Source organism: Bufo bufo, chromosome 6 (assembly GCF_905171765.1).
Source record: "Bufo bufo chromosome 6, aBufBuf1.1, whole genome shotgun sequence".
NCBI lineage: Eukaryota > Metazoa > Chordata > Amphibia > Anura > Bufonidae > Bufo > Bufo bufo.
The window spans coordinates 432,497,574-432,518,595 of record NC_053394.1 but is presented as its reverse complement, the minus strand read 5'-3'; the positions used below and the strand labels follow the sequence as shown (position 1 = coordinate 432,518,595).

The following is a 21,022-nucleotide window of genomic DNA, read 5'->3' as shown; positions in this document are numbered from 1 at the left end:
CAGCAGGTTTACTTTCAATAATGGCAGGTATTAATCATGCAAGATACTTGGAGGGTAAACAGTTAATGCTTCACAGACCAGGCTGCTCTATCCCTACAGCTATTCTGGCTGGCTGGATCCCAAGGCCCGGATGCCTAAATGCTGGCTTTAATCCTTGGTAATAAATCTTCCTCCCGTATTGACCCTTGCTTTTATCTTATAGTACCTCTGCCCATCAGGTTACTTATCTGAGCTGGTTGTACTGTTCCTGTTGTGAGGGAAGCTGCAGGTTGCTCCCAGGAGGTTCATCTCCTACTACTGGGGTGTCTTCTGAGCTAACTGAGGCTCACTTTATCTACAGGCAGGCTAGAGTCCTTCACTAGCCTCCTGGTAGTAGCTAGCAGCCTGGACTATCCATCTGTATGTCAGGAGGAGGCCCTCAGCATATCTCGGGCTGGTGCCTTCTCACTTCTGTCTCCACAGACTCCTGACTACAGACTGACTCCTCCCTGTCTGGGCCTGGACATTTATACTAGGGGCTCCCTATCTCCCTCTAGTGTCTAGGATGCCTAACTACACCCTAATAGGCCTGCTGTACATGTCACAGGGGAAACATTGCGTGTAAAAACACATAGAAAATACATTAACATACATGGTCAAATATAATATTACTGTCTCTTAGGAGTAGAAGTAACACGTGAACCAATTGACCCTTGTGTAGTGCCCACGCCTACCTAGTGGGACACTACAGAAATTCGTCAGTTTTTAGCGGACATCACACAGATGAGTTTTACATCACTCTTCTGAAAGAAACCTTACTGAAGAACCAGAACCTTAATCGACATGAGGAGGCTTAAAGTTATATATAGACCATACATTTATATATAGGCCATACTGAAGAACCGGTAATCACTCCTCCTCAACACTATTGACAGCCAGGACCAAGTCTACAAATATGTAAGGAGTCCTCCCTACTGAGGATCTTATTTTGGTTCTAGAGAGGTGTGTGTGGCTCCCCACTGTAGAATGGTGGAAGGAATCGGGTGGACACAGATGGAACTTGTAACAAGAATACTGGACTGGGCAACAAGCTTGATGGTTACAGTCTTTCTGTGTGGGCACACTCTATAACAGTGGCATCAGATGTAATTGTTGTACTGTCTCTTTAAATGACAACAGTTTCTACCCTTTCCCTTGTTTTTTTGTATACCCAACTCTCCTGAGAGTTAACACTCTGGGAGTGGTGAATATGGCTAAGCTGTAGTTGGCATCCCAATATTGCCTCCACGTGGACAGTATCCAGCAAATGCTCCCTGGTTGCGGTATCTCCTGCCTCACAAACACCACACAAAATATATACTGTCCCTTACAACGTTTTGTTCTTGGTGACACGCACATAGAGTCTCTGACGCAGCACTGATTGCAGGCTTTCTGGTCAAGATCACAGGCCTATTGTTATACAGGTTTCGGCTGCTCTCAGGATGCGAGGGCTAGATGGCTTCTGACTACCCCTAGCTGTCCAACCTGAGTCTTTGCCCTGTCTAGGCCCTGGGGTGATGCATCTTTATACCTAGCAGGGGGGGACATACCACATGTGCAGCCGGTGCGGCTGCACAGGGGCCCAGGGCAGGAGGGGGCCCCTTCTTCCTGGCAGCAGGGGGAGATGAGCGCTTCCATTGTGGGGGGGGGGGGAGTACTATTGGGGCCCTATTTTATATAGTGGCACACATGGGAAGCACTATGGAGGGGGCCCTATCTTAGTTACTGGCACACATGGGGGGTACTATGGAGGGGGAGGACCACTATGGGGGCCCTATCTTAGTTACTGGCGCACATGGGGGGTACTATGGAGGGGGAGGAGCCCTATTGGGACCCTATCATATACTGGCACACATGGGGAGCACTATGGAGAAGGGGGGAGAGGAGCACTATGGAGGCATCTTCTGGGGCTCTCTATCTTATATATTGGCAGACATGGGGGCACTATGGAAGGGGAGGAGCACTATGGGGTCCCTATCTTGTATGCTAGCACACATGGGCACTATGGAGAAAGGGGAGCACTATGGGGGCATCTACTGGTGACCCTATCTTATATACTGGCACACATTATGGGGGCATTTTATACTGGCACATTGTCAGGCACCATGGGGACAAGGGGAGGCGCACGATATAGGAGTATTTTATACTGGCACAAATTATAGGGCACTATGGAGACCTTGGCTCAACTGGAGGCACTAAGAGGGTTTTTTGGGCAAACAGTAAGGGGTATTGGCACACATTATGAGGGTACTATGGGGACATTGACCCTACAGGGGGCACTAAGAGGAGGTATTTTTTATACTGACACACAACAGGGCACTTTTATGTACTGGCGCACATTATAAGGGGGAATTTTTCTACTGTTACACATTTTAAAGAGAATTATTACTACTGGGGGCATTATGGTGGGCTTTATTAGGAACTTGAATGTAGTATGAGCACTATGGGAGCATTATTACTTCTGGGACACAGTGGGGACATTATTACTGTAGGGGCACTATTACTACTACGTGTTGTCTGGTAGATAATTATTTCTATTGGTGGGATTTTAGGGAGCACTGTTACTGTGGGGGGCACCCTGGCACGGTATCAGCTTAGCACAATTATTTTTGGGGAACATCATGTTTACACTATTAGTGTCAGGGACACTGTTTCCTGGGCGCAGTTATTTTTTAGGACACTGTGTGCCAGTAATTATTTAAGGGGAACTATCCGTGTGTAACCTGTATAGGGAGCACAGCGGGCACAATATTAGAGGTGGCAGGATGGGATGTTCAGAAGGTGGGAGGATGATGGAAAAGTAGGAAACTAAGATACCTGTCTGTCAAACCCTGCAGAGAGAAGAGATGGCTGGAAGAAATCGTCATGGGGGTCTGGTCACATTCTTTGCACAGGGGCCCTCTGCTGTCTGTGTCCGCCCCTGGTAAAAAGGTTCTGAAGACAACCAATCATGAGCAGAGACATTTGAACTTGACTACTGCCGAAGGATTGAAGGAGCAAACTGAGGGGAAGGAGATGCAGAAAGTTTCACCATAAGAACATGGAATCAGGCGGAATGAAACCAAGTCTCCCTCATGTTCTTAGAATGCGGGATAGCTCCTCAGACATTGACACAAGAGGAGGGAAAATGATGTTTTCAGCTTTCCTCTGGCAGCCATTCTAGAGACCCTGGTTCGAAACTGTATTTTGTGCGCAAAGAGAAGATGGCGACTGGCCGCCTTCCAAGTTGAATGACTTGCTCAAAGTGGTCTTATGTTAGAATAGACCATTTAGCCATAATGAATTATGTCAAGTACGGCTTCAGTATTAACCAATTATGACTGTTATTCGGTTGTGTGTTATCTAGTGAACCCGGACCGCCACGTGTGGGATCATACCGGACATTTTGGTGTCCGGGTACGGAACCCGAACATGGATTTTGGCACCAAAGTCCATATTCGAGTTTGTTGTTCGTAGTTTAAATAAAGGTTGCTGAAAGGCTGCAGTGCAGTCAATCAACAAGAGTTTGAATGGGTTATCCAGTATCTACAACAGCCAGGCCCCTCCATGGGAATATACTTACCAGGGTCGCCGCTCCCTGTGCCGCTCATGGTCCCCGCACTGCCGGTGTCGGGGGGGGGGGGGGACAGCCAATAGCAGGCGGGGACGGGGACGAGCCTCCTTAGCATCGCAGGTGACGCCCGGCACTTGGGGGAAGTTGTAGATACTGGATAACCCCTTTAAGCTGTGGGCACTTGGAAGTCTTCACTGTAATGCCTAGTATTAGCATGGCTGGGATTGGCCGGTGCACCATGTGACCATGGAGGAATAAATGCTGGTTGACATGGTGTGCTGCCATTCTGCTCTGACTAGTGTGGGGACAGGACGCTGCTGCAGGCAGGGACAGTGTTAGGCTTTTATTATTTGGAAAAAGTGTGCTGGTGACCTGTAGGCATTATTGATGGTGCAATCCTACTCCTTGGCACCAGTGACACAGAAATACCATACTTAATCGTGCTGTTCAGTTGGAGGGGGACCTGTTGGCATTTTTGTTCAGTGCAATCCTACTCCTTTGCACCAGTGACAGGGATATATAATAGTTAATCACTCTGTTATTGGGCCGGTGTGACCTATTTCTTTTTTGTCCTACACACCTCTTTTACATCCGTGACACAGATGTACAATTATTTGTCTGTCTGCCAATTTTGTGGGTTACCGTAAGAAAATGAAGAGAGCATCAACTAAGGGATGTGGCCATGGTCGTGATGCTGCTGGTGTTGGTTGTGGTGGAGCTCCTGCTGCAGGAAGAGGATGAGCCAGCTACGCGCCCAAATTAAACACCTTCCTCTGGTGCACGCAGGTAACAGGACGGTCTGCGACATTTTGTTGGCCCGAATACCGCTCTACGAATGGTGAGGCTAGAATAAGTAGAGGCGTTAGTAGATTGGATGGCTGAGAGCACCTCCAGTTCCTTCACATTGTCTTCCACCCGGTCCACTGCTGAAAGCACAGAGTTGGCACTGGCGGTCCACTGGCATCCGTCTTCCAACTCAACCCCTTGAACATCAGCAGCAGTCACTTATGCTTTTTGGTGAGTCTGCTGGCAGTGTTTTCGTGGACCATCCACCTAGCCCTGCCCCAGAAGTGACAGAGATTGAGTGCACCGATGCCCAACCACTTATGTTTCAGGATCAGGACATGGGAGGACCACCGCAGCACGTCTCTGATGACAAAACACAGGTGCCAACTGCTGGGACTTTCTGCAGTGTGCAGGCCGGCCAGGAGGGCAGGGGTGAGGAGTGGGTGGAACATGATATGGAGGATGATGAGGTCGTAGACCTCACATGGCATCCAGGTCATCAGAGTGACGTGTGCAGTTCGGGGGAAGAGGTGGGGGTCACACAGCGCCAGCTGCGCAGCAAAAGGTGGAGCAGGGTGCAAAAGCATAGCGGTTGGCCCCCAGCCAGTACGCCTACTACTGCCCAACGCGCATAGCACACCAAAGCTGGCACAAAGGAGTTCCCTGGCGTGGCAGTTCTTCAGGCAGTGTGCTGATGACAGGACATGGGTGGCTTGCACGCTGTGCAGTCGGAGCCTGAAGCGCGGTGTAAATGTTCTCAACCTGAGCACCACCTACATGATCCGGCATCTAACCGTAAAGCTCGAGCTGCAGTGGAGTAGAACCACAAAACATCAGAGGCTCCTCCTGCTCCCTCTTCTGCTGCGGTCTCGGCCTCTTCCTCCCCCTCTGGAGCGACAGTGGCACCTGCCACCCCACAAACATAGGATGTGGCAGCAACAACCATCACGTCCACCATCGTCACCAAGCATCTCCACACTGTCCCATGGACAGCCAACGTGGGTAAGCTCACATTCATTAAAAGGAACCAGGCATGAACCCCACAGGACTTGTCCGTACCATGGCCAGAGTAGAGAAGTTTATCAGGCACACCCATCCATTGTTGTACTCCAGCGCAGTTTGTGCGTTCTCTTTGCCATCTCCCAATGTTTGGTGGTCGACAGTTACCAACCCCCCGCAAAAAAAATTGAAGAATTGTAATAAGACGACCCATTTTGCATCCATCGAAATAATGTGGGAGAGTAAATTCTTCTGTGGAGTGTGTCTGTGACACCCTGGCAATTTTTAAAAAAATTTAGAACACCCCTTTGGCATCTGTCTTACTATAGTAGGAGAAAAATTATTTTAATATATAGTCCCCAGGGGATGTGTGAGATCTATAACTGAGGTGAATTTTTTTTACCCAGTTTTAACCCAGGACACACAAGCACCAAACTCACCCTGTGGCCCTTAGCAACCTGACACTGGAGTGACGGACACATGTAAAAAAGTAAAAATAAAATAGTGTTGGTTTCCTCCCCCGCCGCCTCTTCCACCTACACCTCCATGTCTGCCTCCTCCTCTACTTGGACCTCCACCTCCTGGCTCAAGATTATTATGTCTTATATTGGCAGAGGAGAGAAATATACTGGCCAAACCCCCAAAAATGGCTAAAGGTCACACAAGAGATTGACAGACACACAAAAAAAAAATAAAAAAAAGAGTGTTGGCTTCTTCCTCCAGCATCTCTGCCTCTTCCACCGCCACGTCCACAGCCTCCTCAACTTCCTACTCCACTTGGACCTCCGCCTCTTGGTTCAAGATTGTTATTTTTATTTTTATGTATTTTATGTCATTTCCCTATCCTCTAGCCCTTTCTATGACTTTTTTACAGCCATTTTAGTGCCCCAAAGTTCGGGTCCCCATTGACTTCAATGGGGTTCTTGTTCGGCGTCAATTTCGGGTCAAGAGAGAGGGACTTTAACAAGCTAGCATACCACAAGTGCAGTTATTTACCACTGTGCCAGCCTCCATACTTCTCATCTGGGAAAAGGATTTGCACTCAGGCAGGAGCATCAACTACAGGTAGTGCCCTTAGTGAAGACAGAGTGCGTCTTCCGCTCACTGCACCGGCCATAGTAAGCAATGGCCTGAGGCAAACCACTGTGGCACATCCTATGGTCAGAGCCACTACCACTCCCATCCCCTGCTCCGGTTCCTCACGGCCTCTCTGCACATTACTGTGGATGTAGCACTCTGTATGTATTGGGGCCAAGGAATATATAGTGGTGACCTTACAGGCAGGCTGTGAAAGTGCCCTGACACCTCGGTGGGGTCTTGTACCTTGGGCAGGGTGTTGAGGATCCCATGAAGAAGGACTGATTACTAGTGAACCTCTAGGTTTACAGTAAGAAACACACTGTATGGGCTGAATCAGCAGTCAGTGGTAGGGTGATGACACTGACATCCCTGTCCAAGCTAGCTTGTTCCCTGAAGGGGATATACTGTATAGAAGTGCGGGTAGAGCCTTGTGGAATTGCAGTTTGAGCTGAAAGGCACTGCAGATTCCTGTGTATAGTCAGCTAGCAGTGGAGGTGATTGACAATCTTACAGTAATTGGCGTGAACTCAGACTGGTTTTCCTTCCAACTTGACAACGGTGGGTGTTGTCAGTTACACCTGATATGGACCATTGAATCTTGGTTCCAAGGTCTTCCTCACATGTCTCTTCAGAACTGCCCAATCTCCAGGAACAAGAGAGTATGTACCTTCAAGAGAATTAGGATCTGGTATAGAAGAGAAAACATGTGAATACACTTTTGACAGGTGTTCATGTAACTCTACCAGATAGGAGGTCAAGATGGAGTAATCTCCTTGTAGCTGTTGTGGGAAATGTAACCCTGTCCTTGGTGCAGAGCAAAATAAAATTTCAAACAGACTAAGCTTTTCTCATCTAGTAGATGTAGTACAGATGGCATATAGTACTATCGGGAAAGGCTTCTACCCACTTCATAGAAGTATGTCTGTCCAGGTACTTCTTGTGTGATCCCTAAGGTCCCATTATTCCCCCCCCCCCCTTCCCCCCGGAAAATGGGTACCTCTTATCTGATTCTATCACTTCTGATATATCTACAGATTATTTCTGATAATATTTTCTTAGCTTGGTAGTCACTAACCAGGCTTTCGGCCAACCTGGGAATACATTAATTGGCTACAAAGACATACTCCTAGTGCCCACCTTGGGTAGGTGTATGTATTCCACCTATACTCTCTGGTCCCGGGGTGCACTTCCTGGGTACTCGGGTAGGCTTACCAGGGTTATGCCTTGCACAAATTTCACAACGTCATTCTGAAACCCTGGAGCAAACCAGTTCAGTAAACCTATGGCCATTTAAGTTATGGACCACTGACTAGGAAAGGGCAGCCTTCATGGAAAACAAGTAACGGGGCAGGCAGACCCGAGTGTGTATATGCCAAGACCCTCCTTCTCCCTGTATGGCACCTCTCTCCATCCATACATTTTACTTGTGAGTGGATGTCTGGTTCCTGGAGGGTCCGTAGTAGTTCTATGTCTACTGCAGGCATGGCTGCCATCAAGGGGAGTAATGCTGCCTTTCTGTCCGCCTGATCTGACACTGTATTCCCCAGAGCTTGAGGGGTCTGCTCTTTGGTGTGTGCTGACACCTTCACCCCGGCTGTCCTTTTAGGTTGTATAGCCTCAGCATACTTTATAGGCCTACCTGCAGAGCTCAAGAAACTGCGGCTCCAAAGTTACCGTATGTGCTACACCAAACGCATACCTCGAGTCCGCATGGATGTTCACCTTTTCTTCCTTACCCAGATCAGACGCTGCAGTGAGGCTGGATTACAGCTTGTTCCCCGCTCTTTCTCCAGGCCCTCCACCGTTTTCTGAATCCACCACCGGCAAGGTGGCTGGACTAAGAACATTGCAACACTTCATAACTAGACTGGGAGGGAGAGGTGAAACCTCATATTAGGTGAGCCATGGTCAGGTGGCTGGTTTGGGCTTGCTATAAGCGTGGGGCACTTGTCAGCACCAGAAGGTCGCCAAGAACTATATCTTTAGTCTTTTTAACAGGTTCAGCTGTAGTCGCTCACACACTGTCACGGCGGGGAGTGGGGAAAACCCCCCACCGTGCAAAGGCAGAGACTGCTAGGGAGCAGGTCACCACCTAGTGCAACCCTGAACTCACCTTAGACTCCTACCGCATGAGCCGCCTCAGAAGGTAAGGGGGCCCATGCTCACCAACCTTTGACCCTACTATCCCTACAAAGCCCTAGGCCTAATGACAGGGCAGAGACGACCCATTCATCCAACACCATGGATGAATGGTGTCTCAAACGGCCCAGTGGCAAGCAAGATAGAAGGCCATGGGCTAAACAGTACGGCAGGTAAGTTACACAGTAACATAACTATGCAATCCTCACTTACCTGCCGTAGCCATGATGAAAGGTGGCTCCAAGCTGGAAAAGCCCACAGGCGAGTCTTCGCTTAACCCCTCTGGGAAAGCACGCCCCTTTCGGAGCCTCATACAACAATCAAACCTCAAGCCTCATACAACAATCAAACCTCCAAGCAAAACCCGAACCATAACTACATACACCAGGTGGGGGGAGGAATGACAAAAACACACCGGAGGGGACAACAGACAAAGCAAGATATACAAAATAACAAATAAGGATAGCTCACACAGACAGTATCATTCAGCCCAGGAGCAGAGCTCCACACCAAGCTGACAAACAACCAAACTGACACTCAGGCTCCACCACACCAACATATAGGAGGCCTGAGGTCACACCCACCACACCTACCAAGCACACCTTAACCCCGTGCACACCAAAGCAGGGAAAGGAAACATCCTAAAAGGGAAAGCGCACACACATGCATAAAAACAAGTTGCCACCGGCAACCAGCATGTGCGGCGAAAATGTCGCGGCACGCACCTAGGCCGTGACACACACATAAGGGGGATCTCATGATTACAGGGTTCAGACCTACTGAGTAATACCTCAACAGTCTCTGCCTGCCTCCATGGCCTTGGATGAGGATTCTAACTAGTGCTAGTGCAAGTATAAAAAGTATAAAAGGGCATCTATTGCCTCTGGAATAATATTTAAATGGTCCCACCTGAAATATGCAAACAACGGGCTGGAAGCATAATGGATCCAGAGGTGACAATACTACATAAGACCTAAAAAGGCACATAGTGTGTCCTCGACTTAACATGACACAACATAAACAATCATCCACACTCTGCAATAGAACAGGGAGCAGAAGGCTAGCTGCTCCCTCCCCTCATTGTCATCTAAGTCCACCCCCTTTGGTCGGACTTAGATGAGAATCTCAATCCCGGAAAAAAAATGCTTCCGTTTAGTCCTCGTCCATTCAGAATGGAAAGAGATCCATTCAGGATGCATCAGGACGTCTTCTGTTCCGGCAGCGTTCCGTTTTGTGACTAGACACAAAACCTCTGCATATTTTCTAATATCAGCATCGAACAATCCCTGACCTCTGGAGGCTTTTTCAGGTACCAACGAGTAACTGCAGGGTCCCTATCCAATCTTACAGGACAGCTTTATACACTGCCACTTCTCACATCCTCCCTCAGAATAGGTCCATCAACCTTTCTCCACCAGAGCTAGAGGCCTCCAGAGACAGGGATCGGACAAGGCGGTCCATAAGCTCCGGACTTTCTGCTTGGCTCAGGGGCAGGGTCAGACCCCTCCTAGGTTTAGCCTATGTCAGCCACTCACACATTCATGCATTAACACACCAGAACACGGGTCAGGCACCACATCACACACCACAGCGACCAGAGCTCAAGAGACACAATGGGTTCCTTACCGCGGTCTTCCTGGTCTCCGTATCAGGGTCTGCGGCTAGGGCGGCTGTTGAGGTACCCGCATTCTCCACCTGAAAATGTTGTGTCTAACACAATGGTCCGTCACATAGGGGATCGAGCCACGTGTTACAGGTGAATGACGCGGCGGTGGAATAACGGAGTTCAGCAGACAGGTGTAGAACTCGGGGTGTGACGGGTGTAACTTATCAAAGTATCATCAGAATTGGTTAACACACATCCAAATAACACTCATAATTGATTAACTCTTTTGCTACCCGTGCCGTAGCAATAGAGCAATAGGAGCAATAGGCAAACATGGCGCCCGCTCGCATGTGCAGGCCGCGTCATGGCCGGCAGGTCTCTGCTGTTTCAAACAGCAGAGACCCACGTCTAATTACCGCGACCGTCAAAAATGACGATCGTGGTAATTAAAGCCTTTAGATGCCGTGATGTCACTAAACTGTCAAAAACCCAGAAGCTCGCGCTTCCGGGCTTGTTACCGGCATCCTCTGTGGCCAATGAGGATGCCGGTTATTGATTTAAATGCACTCAGCTTTAACTCAATTTTTATTTTGGCCACCAGGTGGCAGGCCAACATAAGAAATGAGCAATTGTCAGTAATTAGGGATGAGCAACTCAACTTCGGATGTTTCATCCAAAGTCGATTCGCCCATCCCTATCAGTAATAACTGCATTTTAACCCCTTAAGGACTCGGCCCTATTTCACCTTAGGACTTGGCCATTTTTTGCAAATCTGACCAGTGTCACTTTGAGTGCTGATAACTTTAAAACGCTTTGACTTATCCAGGCCATTCTGAGAATGTTTTTTCGTCACATATTGTACTTCATGACACTGGTAAAATGAAGTAAAAAAAAAATCATTTTTATTTATAAAAAAAATACCAAATTTACCCAAAATTTGTAAAAAAAATTCAAATTTCCAAGTTTCAATTTCTCTACTTCTATAATACATAGTAATACCTCCAAAAATAGTTATTACTTTACATTCCCCATATGTCTACTTCATGTTTGGATCATTTTGGGAATGACATTTTATTTTTTGGGGATGTTACAAGGCTTAGAAGTTTAGAAGCAAATCTTGAAATTTTTCAGAAATTTTCAAAAAACCAATTTTTAGGGACCAGTTCAGGTCTGAAGTCACTTTGCGAGGCTTACATAATAGAAACTACACCCCTCAAGGTATTCAAAACAGATTTTACAAACGTCGTTAACCCTTTAGGTGTTCCACAAGAATTAATGGAAAATAGAGATACAATTTCAAAATTTCACTTTTTGGGCAGATTTTCCATTTAATATTTTTTTTCCAGTTACAAAGCAAGGGTTAACAGCCAAACCAAACTCAATATTTATGGCCCTGATTCTGTAGTTTACAGAAACACCCCATATGTGGTCGTAAACCGCTGTACGGGCACACGGCAGGGCGCAGAAGGAAAGGAATGCCATATGGTTTTGGAAGGCAGATTTTGCTGGACTGTTTTTTTTTACACCATGTCCAATTTGAAGCCCCCCTGATGCACCCCTAGAGTAGAAACTCCAAAAAAGTGACCCCATTTTAGAAACTGCGGGATAGGGTGGCAGTATTGTTGGTACTAGTTTAGGGTACATATGATTTTTGGTTGCTCTATATTACACTTTTTGTGAGGCAAGGTAACAAGAAATAGCTGTTTTGGCACCGTTTTTATTTTTTATTTACAACATTCATCTGACAGGTTAGATCATGTGATATTTTTATAGACCAGGTTGTCACGGATGCGGCGATACCTAATATGTATACTTTTTTTTTATTTATGTAAGTTTTACACAATGATTTCTTTTTTGAAGCAACAAAAATCATGTTTTAGTGTTTCCATAGTCTGAGAGCCATAATTTTTTCAGTTTTTGGGTGATTACCTTGAGTAGGGTATGATTTTTGCGGGATGAGATGACGGTTTTATTGCCACTATTTTGGGGTGCGTGTGACTTTTTGATCGCTTGCTATTACACTTTTTGTGATGTAAGGTGACAAAAAATTGTTTATTTAGCACAGTTTTTATTTTTTATTTTTTACGGTGTTCATCTGAGGGGTTAGGTCATGTGATATTTTATAGAGCCGGTCGATACGAACGCGGCGATACCAAATATGTATACTTTTTTTTTATTTATGTAAGTTTTACACAATAACAGCTTTTTTAAAACAAAAAAAATGATGTTTTAGTGTCTCCATATTCTGAGCCATAGTTTTTTTATTTTTTGGGCGATTGTCTCAGGTAGGGGCTCATTTTTTGCGGGATGAGGTGACGGTTAGATTGGTACTATTTTGGTGGGTAAATGCCTTTTTGATCGCTTGCTGTTGTACTTTTTGTGATGTAAGGTGACAAAAAAATTGTTTATTTAGCACAGTTTTTATTTTTTACGGTGTTCATCTGAGGGGTTAGGTCATGTGATATGTTTATAGAGCCGGTTTATACGGACGCGGCGATACCTAATATGTATACTTTTTTTTCCCCCCTATTTTTTACCAATTTTTTTTTAACTTTATTTGGGGAAAATGACGTTTTTGTTTATTTTTACATGAAACGGGCGGCGGTGTTCGGAACAACACATGACGTACCGGTATGTCATGGGTCCTTAAGGACTCGGGAACCATGCCGTACCGATACGTCATGGGTCCCTAAGGGGTTAAAAGTCCATGATTGTTCAAAATAAAAAAAATGGATTTTGTACACTCAAATACGAGCTTCAAAATAATTACAAAAAAGTAAAAAAATAAAACCTGTAAAAAAATATATAAATTTTTTTAAAAATATAAAAGTTTAATTCATCCCCCATTCCGTATAATAAAAAAATAAATACCTAAATAATAAAAAAAATAAACATCATGGGTATCACCATGACTGAAAACATAATAATATTAAAATATAAAAATATTTTTCAAATACGGCGAATGGCGTAATGAAAAAAGGGCAAAAATGGCCAATATGCCATTTTTTCACAGCCTCTCTTACCCAAACAAATGTAATAAAATGTGATCAAAAAGTCACACACTCCAATAAAAACTACAGATTGTCCCACAAAGAATATGGTGATGTAAATTTTTTTAATTTTTTCAAAGTTTACATTTATTTTTACACTATTTAGACATAATACATAGACATAGATACATATGGGATATCATTGTAATTGTACTGACCCAAAGAATGAAGGACATGAGTCAGTTTTCCCACACATGGAACGCTGTAGGAACAAAACCCATAAAACAGTGGAGGAATTGCTTTTTTTTCCACCCCATTTGGAATTTTTTCACCGCTTTTCACTACATTGTATGCCATAATTAATGGTGCAATTAGAAAGTACAACTTGTCCCGCAAAAAAGAAGCCCTCACACAGCTATGTGAACGGAAATATAAAAAAGTTATGGCTCAAGGAAGATAGGGAAGAAAAATGAAAACGCAAAAAAAAGAAAAAACCTCCGGTATCCTAAGGGTTAATACTGAAGCCGTACTTGACATAATTCATTATGGCTAATTGGTCAACTGCCAACACGAGCACAGCTTATTCTAACATAAGACCACTAACTTCTACACTTTGAGCAAGTCATGCAACTTGGCAGGCGGCCAGTCGCCATCTTCTCGTTGGGCACAAAATACAGTTTTGAACCAGGGTCTCTAGAATGGCTGAAACGTCTTTATCACGCGCAGCAAAGTCTGTATAGCTGTAGTTGCAGGTTACCTTGCAGATTCTAAGTTCTTCTTTATTGCTGTAGCAGAAGCAGTCACTTTCACAGAGATCGGTTAGTCTCTGGATCCTGAGGCCTTGGGAGAAGGAGCAACATGGACTGGCTTCCTCCCTCCTCTCTCTCTAGACTAAAACTCCCCTCCCCCTCTAGACAGCAGGTAGGACCAGCCCAATCCTTCTAAGAGGGGAGTAACAGGGTGATTAACCCTGTCCCTGCCAACCATACCAGGACATGCTGGGTGTACATAACATTACATTACCATACATAACATTTGCAGATACCCCCTGTACTGGGGTACTGCAAATGCACATATAATTGGTTACCTCGCTGGACATAGCATCACAACATGGCTTTTCTTACATGGGCTTTCTTATATGGCACACTTAACCTTTCTTACACTAGGGCAGTGGCCCCTGTCTGCACAGCAGAATGGTATGATCCATTGACAAGTCCTGTGTAACGGAATAGGTCAGTCAGAAGCAAGGCTGCATTCGACCCTCTTACACATGCATGTATATTATAGTATGGGAAGAGTCAGTAGGTGGCTGCTAAAGCCAATGAGCTGAACGTAATTCACACTCCAGGTAAGGGGCATCTACCAAGATGTAAAAATAACGTGTTCTCTGTTGAATATTGTGATTTGATTCTGCACTGAACCCACGCCACGTGCGGTCCCTTATAGCGGTGGACTTCCTTGGTTCTAGCTACCATGTATTCATTAGGCTACATGCACACGAACGTTGTTTGTTTCCGTGTCCGTTCCGTTTTTTTGCGGATAGAATGCGGACCCATTCATTTCAATGGGTCAGCATCAGTATATCCGTTCCGTAGCCCCGCAAAAAAAAACAGAACTTGTCCTATTCTTGTACGTTTTAGGACAATGGATCCGCAAAAAAAAACAACGGATGGCATACGGCGTATGGCGGACCGCAAAACACATACGGTCATGTAGCCTAAAATCGAACAAATTTCGGTGTCTTCTGCTTTTTTTCCACAAGATGGCGAACTCTGCTGGCAACAGCGTAATTTTCAACACAGCTGACGGTCTGGTGTTCCGTTCTCACAGAGAAAGAGACACAGGAAAAAAAAAAGGTACGTCGAATCATCGAGGGCATAACCGCGGGGAAAAACATGCTGTGTCACTCCAAAAACATCTGATTCACCGCAAAAAGTTCCAGCAGAAGAAGAATTACGACTTTCCCCGGTGAGCGCAGCAATTCCAGCTACAGAAACTGAATTTACCAGATCAAGAGTCACTTCCTGATTGTGATTATGGCATCTGCTGACTTCAAGTACGGCCAGAACTGCTCCATCTGCCTGAACATCTACACGGATCCCGTCATCCTGAGGTGTGGGCACAGCTTCTGCCAGGGGTGCATTGATCGTGAGCTGGACACTCAGCAGGAATCTGGAGTTTACACCTGTCCTGAATGCAGGAAGAGGTTTCACCAGAGGCCAGTGTTGCAGAAGAACATGACTCTGTGCCACACAGCAGAATGTTCATCCACGTGCCATGAAGACCATGAGGCATCAGGGATATTCTGCACTTATTGCATTCATTCTCCAGTACCTGCTATTAAATCCTGCCTACTGTGTGAAGCTTCTCTATGTGACAGTCATCTGAAGGTCCACAGCAAATCCCCTGAACACCTCTTATCGGAACCCACCACTTCTTTTGGAAAGAGGAAATGTTCCACACACAAGAAGATCCTTGAATACTACTGTTCCAAGGACGCTGTTTGCATCTGCGTATCCTGCATTGCTTTTGGAGAACATAAAGGACACTATGTGGAGCCCATCAATGCCGCTTTTGAAAAGAAGAGAGACAAACTAATACATGTTTTGGAAAAGCTGACCACAAAGAAGAAGAAAACAGAGAAACGAGTCAAGAACTTGCAAAAACGAAGGACAGATGTGCAAGAAAAAGCAGCTGGGGTGACAAAGCAGGTCAATGTCCTGTTTAGGGAAATTCGAGAACAGCTGGATCTTCTGGAGAAAAGAGTCCTCAGTGAAATCTCCAACTGGGAAGAACAGGTGTCACACACAGTCTCTAACCTGATCCTGCAGCTGGAGGTAAAGAAGGACGAGCTGTCCAGAAAGATGTTTGACGTTGAAGAGCTGTGTCACATGAGCGATCCCGTCACTGTATTACAAGGAAAAGGGTCCTTAAGAGATGACTTTTATGACCGTCAGGAAGGAGATGATGAAGACAGAGAGAGAGAAGATAAGAAGGTCCACGAGGCAGGAGATCTAGATGAATGTCTAATTTCAGCGGCCTTACATGCTGGATTGGCTGACATTATGACGGGTGTGAAGAGAGGGATTTATGTGTCCGAGTCTCTGGATATTTTACTAGATCTAAACACGGCTGGTAATTATGTCATGGTGTCAGGAGATCTGAAAAGTGTGTCCTGGTCAGATCTAAATCAATGTCGTCTCGAAACCCCAGAGAGATTTCAGTATTGTCAGGTATTAAGCACCCGGAACTTTTCCTCAGGGCGACATTACTGGGAGGTGGAGACCAGCGAGTCAGGAGACTGGATGATCGGGGTGTGTTACCCCAGTATAGACAGGAAAGGCGTCCAGTCCTATATTGGAAACAACAACAAGTCCTGGGGTTTATGTAAATTTAATAATGAGTATTCGGCCATACATTCCAGCGACGTCAGCCAGATATCTCACTACGTCTCCTCCCAGAGTTTCAGGATATATCTGGATTATGAGGCTGGACAGTTATCCTTTTACGAGTTACAAGGACCCATTCGACACCTGCACACCTTCTCTGCTATCTTCACTGAACCCCTCCATGCTGTGTTTTATGTTTGGGGTGACTGGGTAAGAGTTAAGAGCTAGAGTATTTACTGGTGGCTCCATATGGTCCTGTATATCCTATATATGTCAAGTGTGAGATTTCTGAAAATTATGTATAGTTATTTATGAAAACTAAGGCAAAACATAAGAGAAGTTGAATATTTGCCAAATAAGGCCTCTTGTGTTGACCTAGAAGACGGTAGATTAGTTTTATCAACAGATATCATAGCTCCTGGCCAATATGGCCTCCTACATTGATATAGGAGAGGAAGGATGGATTGGTTTCATTATTTGGAGCATAGTGCCTGGTTAATATGGCCTCCTTACATCGATATAGGAGAGGATGGATTGGTTCCATCACTCAGAGCCACCACCAGATAGAATAGTACCCGACCAATATGACCTCCTGCTTTCATATAGGAGATGAAGGATTGATTAGGTCAATTACTTGGAGCCACCACCAGATAGCAAAGCACCTTGCCAGTATGGCCTCCTACATCAATATAGGAAAGAAGGATGGATTGTTTCCATCACTTGGAGCCACCACCAGATAGCCTTGCGTCTAGCAAATATGGCCTCCTAGAATGCTATAGGAGAGGAAGGATGGATTAGTTCCATAATTTGGAACCACCACCAGATAGCATATCGCCTGGCTAATATGGCCTCCTACATCAATTAAGGAGAGGATGGATTGGTTCCATTATTTGGAGTCACCACTAGGTAGAATAGCAGCTGGCCAATATGGCCTCCTACACTGTCATAGGAGAGGAAGGATGGATTAGTTTCATCACTTGGAGCCACCACCAGATAGCCTAGCACAAGCCAATATGGCCACCTGCATCAATATAGGAGAAGATGGATTGAAGCCATCACTAGATAGAGTAGCAACTGGCCAATGTGGCCTTCTACATCGGTATAGGAGGTGAAAGATGGATTGGTTTCATAATCTGATGCTGCCACCAGATAGAATAGCAGCTGGCCAATGTGACCTTCTACATTGATATAGGAGGGGAAGTATGGATCGGTTCCATCACTTGGAGCCACCACCAGATAGCTGAGGGTCAGTTGTGAGGCTTTGAAGACACCAGTGACTGAGCTTGGTTGCTGGTGCAGAATATTCTAATTGACTTACCAGTCGATCATTCTCATTCATTCAGCTGCAGATGGTTATGCTCACCTTTTCCATCTTCCACTACTGTTGTTCTGACATGGTCCCTGCAGTGCTCCACTTTCTGCTCTGGTCCCGATATGGCAGGAAATGGATGTGAATGCCATTCAGCCAATGCCATTCAGGAAGTGGAGCACAGTGTCGATCGGGCACTGTTAACAATAGTAATGGCAGCGGATAGGTGAGTTTTAAAAAATTCGAATGGATCACCGCTTTAAGTTGCCCATACTATTAGCCGAAAGCTATATTGTCTGACCCCCCTCATACATATGCATGCTTGGCTGATGCACATACGTGTTTTCAATGGCAAGAGAGCAGAAAGTCGCTGTCCGACTCTCCTGGGGCGGCTTTATCTCCCAGGACAGGCATGGCCAACCTGCAGCTCTCCAGCTGTTGTAAAACTTCAACTCCCACCATGCCCTGCTGTAGGCAGTCTGGGCATGCTGGGAGTTGTAGTTTTGCAACAGCTGGAGAGCATCAGGTTGGCCATCCCTGTCCCAGTAGAACAAAAAGCACTAAAATGCAATACACTCGATCTGCATGGAGATCCCCATACACATAAGATAGCGGGTGGGCCCCAACAAAATTGATACCTTCTGATGACGATAATCTAATGTGTATAGGGATCTTCAGCTGTATCCACCCTCCAGTCCTCCATGATTTCTGCTTGCGCCTCCAGTAGACATATTAGACACACTTCTGTATAATTCCAGTTCCTCCCGCTGTATTGTGCGTTGTGCTCTTCAGCTCTCAACCCCCCCCCCTCCTGTATATTGCATAGACTGGGGATATCACTGACTTTTAATAACATTTTGGCTGCACATCTGGCTTCTACGCCTTCATCTTTATATATTTTATTTATCACCATTCACTTCAGTCTAGTGGACGTTAACTATACCTTCACTGTGCCGTGTTATAAGGATTTCCAGGACTGAAAAAAATAAAATTCTGGAACAAACAGCGCCACGCCTGTCCATGGGTTGTGTCTGGAATTGCAGCTCTGCTCTGTTGAACTGGAGGAGCTGCTGTTTGTATAAGAAATCAGCCATGGTCACCAATTTTAGACATTACACCCAATGGGACTACTGAATTATAAGAACCAGGCAGGTTTTAGTGTAAGGGGAGACTTCCACCTTCTGAGGGACCATGGTCTCCCGGTCATCAGCTTGAGTACTTTCTTAGAACATTGTCTCCCAGTCATCAGTTTCTGTACTTCCTGAGAAAACATGGTCTCCCAGTCATCATCTTGTGAACTTTGTGAGAGAACATGCTCCGGTGGTAATCAGCTTGTGCACTTTCTGAGAGAACATGGTCTCCTGGTCATCATCTTGTGCACTTTCTGAGAGAACATGGTCTCCTGGTCATCATCTTGTGCACTTTCTGAGAGAACATGGTCTCCTGGTCATCATCTTGTGCACTTTCTGAGAGAACATGGTCTCCTGGTCATCAACTTGTGCACTTTCCGAGAGAACATGGTCTCCTGGTAATCACCTTGTGCTCTTTCTGAGATAACATGGTCTCCTGGTATTTAGCTTGTGCACTTTCTGAAATAACATGGTCTCCTGGTCATCATCTTTTGCACTTTCTGAGAAAATGTGGTCTCCTGGTCATCTGTGCACTTTCTGAGAGAACATGGTCTCCTGGTAATCACCTTGTGCACTTTCTGAGATAACATGGTCTCCTGGTATTTAGCTTATGCACTTTCTGAAATAACACATGGTCTCCTGGTCATCATCTTGAGCACTTTCTGAGAAAATGTGGTCTCCCGGTCATCTGTGCACTTTCTGAGAGAACATGGTCTCCCGGTCTTCTGTGCACTTTCTGAGAGAACATGGTCTCCTGGTAATCAGCTTGTGCACTTTCTGAGAGAACATGGTCTCCTGGTCATCATTTTGTGAACTTTCTGAGAGAACATGGTCTCCTGGTCATCATCTTGTGCACTTTCTGAGATAACATGGTCTCCTGGTCCTCATTGTGTGCACTTTCTGAGAAAACGTTATCTCCCGGTCATCTGTGCACTTTCTGAGAGACCATGGTCTCCTGGTAATTACCTTGTGCACTTTCTGAGAGAACATGGTCTCCTGGTATTTAGCTTGTGCACTTTCTGAGAGAACATGGTCTCCTGGTCATCATCTTGTGCACTTTCTGAGAGAACATGGTCTCCTGGTAATCACTTTGTGCTCTTTCTGAGATAACATGGTCTCCTGGTCCTCATCGTGTGCACTTTCTGAGAAAACGTTATCTCCCGGTCATCTGTGCACTTTCTGAGAGAACATGGTCTCCTGGTAATCACCTTGTGCACTTTCTGAGAGAACATGGTCTCCTGGTATTTAGCTTGTGCACTTTCTGAGAGAACATGGTCTCCTGGTCATCATCTTGTGCACTTTCTGAGAGAACATGGTCTCCTGGTAATCACTTTGTGCACTTCCTGAGATAACATGGTCTCCTGGTCCTCATCGTGTGCACTTTCTGAGAAAACGTTATCTCCCGGTCATCTGTGCACTTTCTGAGAGAACATGGTCTCCTGGTAATCACCTTGTGCACTTTCTGAGAGAACATGGTCTCCTGGTATTTAGCTTGTGCACTTTCTGAGAGAACATGGTCTCCTGGTCATCATCTTGTGCACTTTATGAGAGAACATGGTCTCCTGGTAATCACTTTGTGCTCTTTCTGAGATAACATGGTCTCCTGGTATTTAGCTTGTGCACTTTCTGAGATAACGTGGTCTCCCAGTCATCTGTGCACTTTCTGAGAGAACATGGTCTCCCGGTCATCTGTGCACTTTCTGAGAGAACATGGTCTCCCGGTCATCTGTGCACGTTCTGAGAGAACATGGTCTCCTGGTCATTATCTTGTGCACTTTCTGAGATAACGTGGTCTCCCGGTCATCTGTGCACTTTCTGAGAGAACATGGTCTCCTGGTCATCTGTGCACTTTCTGAGAGAACATGGTCTCCCGGTCATCTGTGCACTTTCTGAGAGAACATGGTCTCCTGGTAATCACCTTGTGCTCTTTCTGAGATAACATGGTCTCCTGGTATTTAGCTTGTGCACTTTCTGAGATAACGTGGTCTCCCGGTCATCTGTGCACTTTCTGAGAGAACATGGT

At 45.7% G+C, this 21,022-nt stretch overlaps 1 protein-coding gene across 1 annotated transcript in view; it reads left to right on the top strand.

The window, feature by feature from the left end:
• The window catches only part of LOC121005825 (E3 ubiquitin/ISG15 ligase TRIM25-like), a 35,171-nt gene that overhangs the window by 13,939 nt on the left and 210 nt on the right, over positions 1–21,022 (top strand). Inside the window, exon 2 of the mRNA XM_040438587.1 lies at positions 15,174–20,998. Coding sequence (XP_040294521.1) covers positions 15,174–16,788 — 1,615 coding nt within the window. The 3' untranslated portion in view covers positions 16,789–20,998. The remainder of the gene's footprint in view (positions 1–15,173; positions 20,999–21,022) is intronic.